General features: G+C 37.9%; 1 protein-coding gene across 1 annotated transcript; it reads right to left on the bottom strand.

The window, feature by feature from the left end:
- Window positions 1-1572: 1572 nt before the first annotated feature.
- Window positions 1573-2448, bottom strand: LOC103723488. The gene has a single exon (XM_008814407.4). It carries the CDS (start codon window positions 2209-2211, stop codon window positions 1861-1863), a length of 351 nt encoding a protein of 116 aa, XP_008812629.2. The 5' UTR covers window positions 2212-2448; the 3' UTR covers window positions 1573-1860.
- Between the last annotated feature and the right edge of the window lie 7134 nt (window positions 2449-9582).

Below are 9582 nucleotides of genomic sequence, written 5' to 3' on the forward strand. Positions count from 1 at the left end.
GGGCGTTTGCTACGTACCTTTAGTTACCCATTGGAGAGCTTTAAATAATGGAAAATGACCATATGGAGACTTGCAGGTTTCACTAAATGTGCGTGTCATGTTGGCGTATAAATTAAGTTGGGGTCAGTATCGGTGCTCCGTCCTTTTCAGAAAAAAAAAAAAAATTAACTAAATGGATAATATAGTGGATGCATATAAAGAGTCGACATAACGAAAAAACTATTAGATTAGGTTAAACACTTGGAGAAACATATTTCGAGGAGCAGTGTTTGGACATGACATTATCTCCTCCCAAAAAAAGGACAGAAAACCCTCGTTGGCTATAATTTCATGGCATCTAATTCATACATTTATCTATTTTAGAAAAAAAATGGATAAACGTCATCAATGTGGGACAAAACACATGCCCATACGGATCCTAACATATTTTCCATATTCAAGCCCTAACGCCCTCGTCAGGCTAAGAATTCAAATCCATTCAAATCTAATTACGAGCACCACGATCGGCTCTTGTTTAGCCTCTATAAACCCGTGTTGCAGTCTCTTAGTTTACATATATAGGTTATGGGTTGAGTTCGCTATGATGCTATTTGTAATAATCTATGACCTCACTTAAAAAAGCTAGCCGAAAGATATTTTTTTTGGATTTCTTAGTATTGTATAAGTACCTAACATCTTCTCGGTGAATAATTAATGTGGGACTAAACATGTGCCCGCACAGATCCTCACAATAAATTATCATATGAAAGTTTATTTTCTCCTTATTTTTTTTAAAATAATATCTTTATTTTTTGGGAAAAAAATAATTAACGACTACAAAGAGCAAACAGCACCAGCTTTCTGGCAGCGGAATAAGCTAGACCTTGTTCTACGTTACGGTACGATCCTCCGTATGTGATCAAAATAGGACAGGTGGCAGCTTTTGATTTGTCCATTAATGGTAAGTTCACACCCATGCAACTCTATTTGCGACCGACGAACCTTCGCGGAAAGAGAATTTCTTTGATGGATTGAAGGGTTCGATCGAAGCCACCAACTGCCCTCGATTACCTCTTCAAATGGTTAGGTAATAACAATTAGGTAGATCTCCAGCTGGTCGGAGCTCATGTTTTGATGATATATATTATTTCAAAATCTGATAAAAGAATCTGACTTAAGACTAGAACTCAATTTGGTTCTTTGGAGAGATGTAGCTCCAAAAGTTTGGCCTTCAATTAATCTTTTTTTTCTTGGGAAAATAAAAGCCTTTTGAGTGCAAATTTGTTGTTTTGTTCCGAACAAATCAAGGAACATGAACTGTAATTTAGCCATCAAAATACATTAATTTCCTGCTTGCAGAGTTGAGCTGCTGGTCTACCAACTCTCGCCAGCAGTCGATGCCACCACCGTTTTGTATTAGGTGTGGGCCATGCTATCACCATTTGACAACCTTGCTATTGGCTTTAATGGTGGCAATTCACTACCCAATCTCTCCAGAGTGGAGTTGAATCATGGCCCCTTATCCACCATTCTCTTTGCTACTCCAGCAACAAAAAGATGGCTTTCATTTGGCTTCATCGCAAGAGAGAGGGAGAGAGAGGACCTAATATTTATTATGTGATAATATACGTAAATCAAATTATATGTGTACAATATCAAGAAGGGCAAAAAACCAAATGGAAATCCTTCTAGCTCCATTCCTCCTCCGCAATTTACATCACCTAGCCTAAAATCTACGAACTAACCCTTCGAGGAGAAATGGAGTTAAAAAGGATGCCACCTACGGCCAAAATAATACACAACCCCCCCAAAAGAAAAAGGAATAATAATAATAAAAGAAAATCACCCTCATCATCATGAAGCCCATGCCATCATCCTTCTTTACTCAGGGAACTCCGGTATACTTTGTAGGGCTGGTCTCCAGTGCCGTGCACGCTCTTGAAGAGCAACTTCATCCATGCTCAATAGATCTTTCAGGACTTGTTGGATCGGCAATCCTTTCCCCTCAACTCTTTGCAGCAGCTCCTCTAGCTGCTTCTTGGTAATCTTCACCTTGACCTCTGTGGTCGAACCTACCCCTCCCTCCCCCTCGTACAACCCCTTCTCCTCCTTCTGAACCGCTGCTCGAGCCTTCTCCTTCACTGAACAATATTGCATGGGGCTCTCTTCCAACTCCCAGTCCTCGTCGTCTACCCACGTCACCGCCTTCTCGCGGTCGATGCAATTCCCCATCTCTCTTTTCCTATTTCTCCTCAGAAGTAAAAAAAGAACAAGCCTAATTAGATCTCAGTTTCCTCCTTCGCTCTTTGCCTTTCTCCTTCTTTTTCTTGGGTTTCCTTTGCGTTATTAGAATGCAAGAAGAATAAGAGGATCCAGTCCCTGCAGGGATGGCAACCCATACGTATATAGAGGGAGTGGGGGAAGGGCGAGTTAAGGAGACTTTTGATCACGGATAGGTTCGAGGAAGGGGTGGTGGGCTCTCTCTCTCTCTCTCTCTCTCTCTCTCTCTCTCTCTGGAGACAAAAGGAAAGGGTCAGATCTATCTTCGTGCCACGTCAGACGACCGGCTTCGTCCACGCGTCATCCGTCACCTCCTTTGGGTCCCCTCGATCTCTTTCTCGGCACACCGAAACGGTGCGGCTCAAACGGGAACGCGGCTCGTAAGGGAATCTTTCGCGTCGGGCGGGTGTGAACGCGGCTCGTAAGGGAATCTTTCGCGTCGGGCAGGTGTGAACGCGGCTCGTGAGGGAATCTTTCGTCGCCAACGGGTTTGCTCCCCGTTCACGTGCCGTGCGCCCCCCCCATCATTACCTTAATTATTTATTAGTGTTTTAGTTGATTTTGTTATTAATTAATGTTTAATTAATGATAAACAGGGCCGGCATTTGGCTGCATCACAGTACGGTTCCCGTGTATTTGGTGTTAAGCATCACTGGCAGGACGCGTGTCCGAAGATTTCTTGTCCTTCGATTTAATTGGCTGGCAAAAAGGTTTATATTTTAATAGGCAACTCAAGGAAGGGTTTGTTTATATAATGCACCAATTTCAACCTTATATAACAATAGAAAGTTTATTAATATCATCCAAGGCATATTAGTTTTTAAGTTAATTACCAAAGATAATAAGTTATTATTTTGTATTATCATAAACATTGTCAATATGATCGTTTAAGTGCGTGGTGAGTCCTCGAAAAAAAAAAATAATGAGACACCAACCTTATATTTATATCAATAAATTTATGAGAATTTATATGCATATAATTATGTATCCAGCTATGGAGGCCGGTAAATATTAATTATTACTAACTCAATGATGTTATGATGCTTTGCTAGGAAAAAAAAATTTTAAGAACGATATAGCAACTCGAAGGTTGCATGAAAGAATACCAATTGGGTAAATCCATAAAAACTATGCAAATAACAAATATGGAACAACTAATATATATGGCATAATTCTTTTTATCGTAATGATATCAACAAGCAAGTCATACATTAAAGATCTAATGCTAACTTCAACTTCATCCACATCCTTGATGCCATAATCTTATTGAAAAGAGTTTAAAGTAGCCAAAGTAAAATTTTACTGTAATTGCTATGCATGTAAAATATAAGTAGATTGACTAGAAGATCGACTACTAGAATCTAAAACAAGAATGAAGTTGAAGGACATCTGCAGGTTCACTCTAAGACTTGAATTCATTGCATACGTAATTTCGGTCAGCATTTCTTGGTGATCAAACACTCTCAATTGTGCACCGAAAAAACCAAAAAAACACTCTCATTTACGTCATGCATGTCACTTTAATGAAGTGAGAAATGTCAAAGTGTTTGTGCTGGAACAAAAGCGAGATACTTATTGCTGCTTGGTACGTTACTATGACAGTTTCTCTCTCCTGAGAGCTACCAGCGTTCATTCAGGATAAGCTCTAATTGCAGCGAAAGCAACAACTAGGATTGCTTAATGATTGATTTTGATTGACATCTACTTTGATAACACTCTCCTGTTGGAGTGTTGATAAGTTGGTTTGTCCAAATCTCCTTCACTAGCAGTTATCTTCGCTTGGAGAGTTACATTATTGAATTTTAGCCTATCCTTATCCTTTTGGCATCTTCTTTAGTTGATTTTGACAATTAGAGTGTGAAGAACCGTGCGGATGTGTGTTTAGACTCACATTGGTTATTCACTGGATATATTTTGAGTACTTATATAGGATCAAGGAACCCAAATAATACCTTCCGGCTAGCCATTTTAGGTGAGCTCCTAGGTTGTTACAAAAGGTATCAGAGTTGGCCCGGCTCATAACCTATATGGATTAGAGAACACGGTAGTACGGATCTATTAGGGCTGACCGTAGGCCAATTATGGTGTTTGTAATTAGATTTGAATGGATTTGAACCCTTAGCCTGACGAGGACGTCAGGACTTGAATGGAAGGAGCATGTAAAGACTCGTGCGGATGTGTAGATCTTGAGTGCTTATACAGAATCAAGAAACTCAAATAATGCCTTCTGACTAGCTATTTTGGATGAGGTCCTACATTGTTATACAGAGTAACATGGTTAAATTGTCGTATCGCTTACCGTAATACTTTGTTAGCCATAAAGAAATATACAAGGTCTAGGACTTATTTAGCATATAGAGTAGTAAGAATTCTACAATCAAAAGGACAATTTAACATAAAAAAGGTGTCTATAGTGTTTACTCGGAGAATGCTTAGTGCAATAGACTGATCTTTCATAGAGATTTCATAGAAGTAGTCTTCACAGACTCAATTACTCTATTAATGAACCTAGTAGCTAGATAGCATAAGATATCACAAAATTATGTATTGCATCAATCCAATGGAAATGCCTCTCGACCGTCTCAAGCTTCCAAAGAGCCTGACAGAAAAGGGTTTTCTAAGTTTGTTCTTTTTGATTATTTTTGTAAGCTTACGAATTGTAAAGAGTTTGGCAATATGACTTAATACACACGTGTAGCATATAGGCTATGGTTGATGCCTTCTTTGTTTGACAGCTATTGTTGTTGTGTTGGTGTTGGAATTTTTTGGGCTCATTTGGTTTGCAAGAAGAATTGTTTTATTGAAATATCTTTTTGGAAAGTTAATGTATGGATGTATAATGTCTAAAAAAGTAATTTTTGTATATTTAATTGATAAAAAAATGGTACATTTTAGAGTGATCCATGCTTGTCATCGATTTTTCTGAAAAAATTATATAAAATACATGTCTTTGATACATATAAAGATCTTATCTCATTCTATTTAAAAATTTAAGGATACTTTTGAGAAAAAAATATTCCAATCTTCATTCAGTGAAAATTGGACTTTTCCATATCCTAAATTAGTTTTGCTTTTTCATACAATATGTAAATTTTATTCCGATAGAAAAATTATTTTTTCATTTCTCTTCTTTGAAAATACCAACCAAATATGAAATATTTCTCCATTTTCTTCGTTACTATCTCTTTTTTTCTTTTTTATAAACCAAACGAGTTCTTAATATAACTCACTTTAGTTATTTTGTAATTTATTTTAATAATCAAAAAATAACTTTTGTTTTTGCAAAGAAAAACGCCCAAAATCCTTTATCTATTTCAATAGCAAAATAGTACATTGGGCCTCAGCTATTGAGTCATTCTGGTCCGAAAATAGCAATGTGAACGGAATCTTCCCATTTTTCACATTAGGTGTGAATACGGTATAATCAGGGAATCTTTCGCCAAACTCTTCATCTAGGGTTCTTTCACTCTTTCTCACCACGGATCCGCACCTAATCACGCCAGTCCGTAACTAATTAAAATGAACTTTTGTGTTCAAGTCCACCGCTCCCTTCAACGTCTTCATGAGGCCATCGGACGTTGGGTTATTCCAGCCTAGATGTCTCTTCTCGAACAGCCAACAGCCACCTGGTGTCACGAGCAATTGACGACATTAAAGTGGGTCCCACGAGCCATGCAAGGTGCGTAAACATAAGCAAAGCTGTGTGCGGCGTGAAAGCGCCACGATCTGGCAGAGTGTACCTGGATGCTTGATGGGTTCTTCTTGAGGGAGACTTGGCTACAGTGGTCGATTGAATTCGGAGCGGACGTGCTAGGCCAGATTTGCACCCTGTAGTCTATCATATCTGTCATTTGTAGGGAGAGTTAGACTCCTTCCGAGTCACGCATGTTTTTCGAAAGGCGAATAATGCGGGAGACTGAATTGCCTCTTTGCAGCACACCACTCTAGGGCCGTCTTATCGGAGGCTTTGGAGCACATGCTGGTGGCACTAAGGCGTATCTTATACTGTGATTATTCTAGGCGTACCACGGCTGAATGTAGTGAGATGCCGGTGCTTCAAAAAAAAAAAAAAAAAAAGTCGACGTGGCAAAGCTCCATTGGTGATTTATTGTGGGACCCATATGCTACATCAGCTGGTACAAATAGCTAGCTCCAACTCTATACTTCATGCGTGTTCCACTGCTGTGATAGTCCAAAAGCTATTAGCGTATGATGTTTGAACAAAGATAGTCGTAGCTTTCGGCAGATAGGTTATAAAATATCACCAGCCTTTTCTAGATTCAGGCTCAAAGCATGGCATCGATTGAAGAACTCAAATAATTATAACGGTTTTTTTTTGTCATTGATGCTGCAATGGAAGTCCAAACTGATTCACATTAATGGTAAGCAAGCATTTTCTGCTCATCTTTGTAGCGGAATTAACCTGCAAGCAGATGATGAGACAGTAGGACCTGTTCTGTTGCTAACTAAGATGCCCGGTTCTTATTCTGTTTGGTGTTGGTGCAACCAGCTGCAACCCTACAAGCATGGCTAGGTTGAACCCATGTCAAGCCTAATTTGGAACCAACGTTAATTGGCCTTAGGGGTGCAAATAGGTTAGGTCGGACTGGGTTATGAGTGACCCCGACCCAATCTGATTTCTTGTTCGGATTCTAATATTGGACTCAGACCCAACCCAATAAAAGATCGGATCGGGTCGGGTCCACGGTTAAAATTTCTGACCCAACGGATTGGGTTCATGTATTACTTGGCCCCGAGCTAAAATATTCTAGTCCGGATTGGATCCAGATCAGGATTGGTTTGGATCCCTATATTAGGTTTTTTTTGCAATAGGTAAAAACTATAGATAACAGATTATGGAGGACCATACAAGTAAAAGTGTCTAGGCATCAAGGATTGATGCCTAGACAAACTAACGTAATAATGATAAGCTCAACCTTGTTAGCTACAAGAAAAAATTTTCTATTCATGTATACAATACTTTCTTTTAGTAGAAAAGAATTGTATCTATGCTAATTCTTTTTACTCAGTAGTTATATCTTTTAAATTTGTTAGAATGCATCTACTACTATTTTTTCTAAACATATTACTAGAAAAGTATGCATGGGCCAAGATGAGGAATATAGCTTTGATAATAATACATGACAAAATTCAACAGCTGCAAAAGACTCATTATGAATCTATTTTTTTCCACATGACAAAATTATACTCTATTGTGCCTTCATTAGTCCGAATTTTCTTCTTAGGGGAATCGTATTTCCATTTAATATAACCAACCCAAGCTTTAATGTAAAATTTATGCCATTTAACAGTATACAAAAGACAGTTTCTTTGGTTCCTCTTATCCTCAAACATCAAAAAAGATTAGACAATTGGAGAGTTAGAGACCCTTAAGCGGTTTGGGTTGGGCCAGGTCGTAGTGTAGAAAGCCCAAAATTGTCCCAACAATCAGATGGGTTGGGTCCGGTTAGGTCAAAATTTAGTTAACCTAGACCCAATCTGACCTATAAAATAGAACGGGTCTAATTTTAGAACCCGACCCAACCCCATGGATCCTTTAAATTAGGTCAAATTAGGTCTAAACGGGTCAGGTCATGGGTCAACCCGACCTATTTGCAGCTTTAATTAGCCTTGATTCCAATATTTTGACCCCAAAAGGAGCTAGTAACTATGTGGTTTACTTTTCGAATTGCACTAGGTTAGCTCTAAGCTTAGAAGGTGAGTTCCATATTTCAAAACTACTTTATACAAGGTCAAATCAAGTCGGAACCAATTTGACAGAGCTGCTGGGTCCAATTTTACAAGGTCTATCACCAAATGTTCTGGAGCTTAGTTTCTGAGTTGCAAACTGCAATGCTCAACGTTACCTATAGTTTGGATCCAAATTTAATCAATCTTAGATACAGGTTAGATCTAAATTTGTGTCAGGATCCATGCAGCTGTATATTTAGTTTGACATCAGCTATGCATCGTATAGATTTTGGATATATACTTATATAGGATTAAGGAATCTAAATAATACCTTTCAGTTAGTCTTTTGGAATAAAATCTAAAGTTGTTATAAATGATATCAGAGCGGATCTGGCCCATAGCTTATATGGACTAGAGGATATTGCAGCACAGATCCATCGGGTCTAACCATGGGCCAATTGTGGTGCATAGATTTGAACCCTTAGTTTGTCGAGGACGGCAAGACTGCCTTCCGACAAGTTTTTTTAGGTGTAGTCCTAAGTGGTTAGAATTTGCTTTATAGATTTACTTGCATTTGTACTCGATTATTATAACTTTGTTAGTTTGGATTGGGCTTCAAGTGACTTGCTAAATGAAATGACTTCTAAGGGAAGCATAAAGTGAATTTCGCATAACAAAGATTCTACGTAATTTAGAAGTCCAGGAAGCTAAAAGAAGAACGCGAATCTTGCCTATTTGACAAAACAATATGAGCCAGACTTGATGCTACCGTTGAACAGGTATAGCGCTCTGTTTATTTTGAAAAGTTCTATAAGTCCAGAAGGTAGCCAAAAATGAGGTTTACATTATGGAGGTATCATTTTGCATTGATATCAAATGTTCATAAATACAGTAGATATAAAATCTTAATTTTAGTATCCGGATCTATAGAAATTGATTTATCTTTTAATTTTTTTCTTCGTTGGAAACATGTCTGCGAAGACAAGATTAGCCTCTTCAGGTATCCTCAACCTCCCAATTCTTAAAAAAAATAATTAAATTAATTATTAAATCAAGATTTTTTATTATAAAAAAAAGGTCAACTATTAACTATTCAAACCGAAACCTTTTTTTGACTAATAATTGCCAAGCTTGAAATTATTCTTTTCACATTTTAAAGAAATGATACAAGAAATTCGAAATTCAAGAGCCAGGCCTTCATTCTTCTAACTAGTATATCAGAATTCGAAATTCAAGAATCTTACCTTAAACTAGTATATCAGAATTCGAAACAATATTTTGGCCCCAAATTGAAATCCTTTCCTAGATGAATTGCACCAATAGCTGAATACAAACCCTTGATGGAAATTGCATGTCTGAACAAAGAATTTTCTCGTCCTCATAAGTTTGAGTATGCTGTCTGACGGTACTTTTTACAGGATCGGGTTGTATCTTCTATATGAAAGAATGATTCACCTTCTTTTACGATATCAACTGTTAGATTGTGCAATAGCTACTTCGAGATCTATGCAGATGGATGGAAAAGAAAAAAGTTGAAGCTCTTTGAGACCCATGCCAAATACAATCCAATTAACATTGTTAAAGAAGATCAAACATTCTTTCACACGAAGGATCCAAACAGAACCATTTTTA

Source organism: Phoenix dactylifera, chromosome 4, assembly GCF_009389715.1.
Source record: "Phoenix dactylifera cultivar Barhee BC4 chromosome 4, palm_55x_up_171113_PBpolish2nd_filt_p, whole genome shotgun sequence".
Classification (NCBI taxonomy): Eukaryota; Viridiplantae; Streptophyta; class Magnoliopsida; order Arecales; family Arecaceae; genus Phoenix; species Phoenix dactylifera.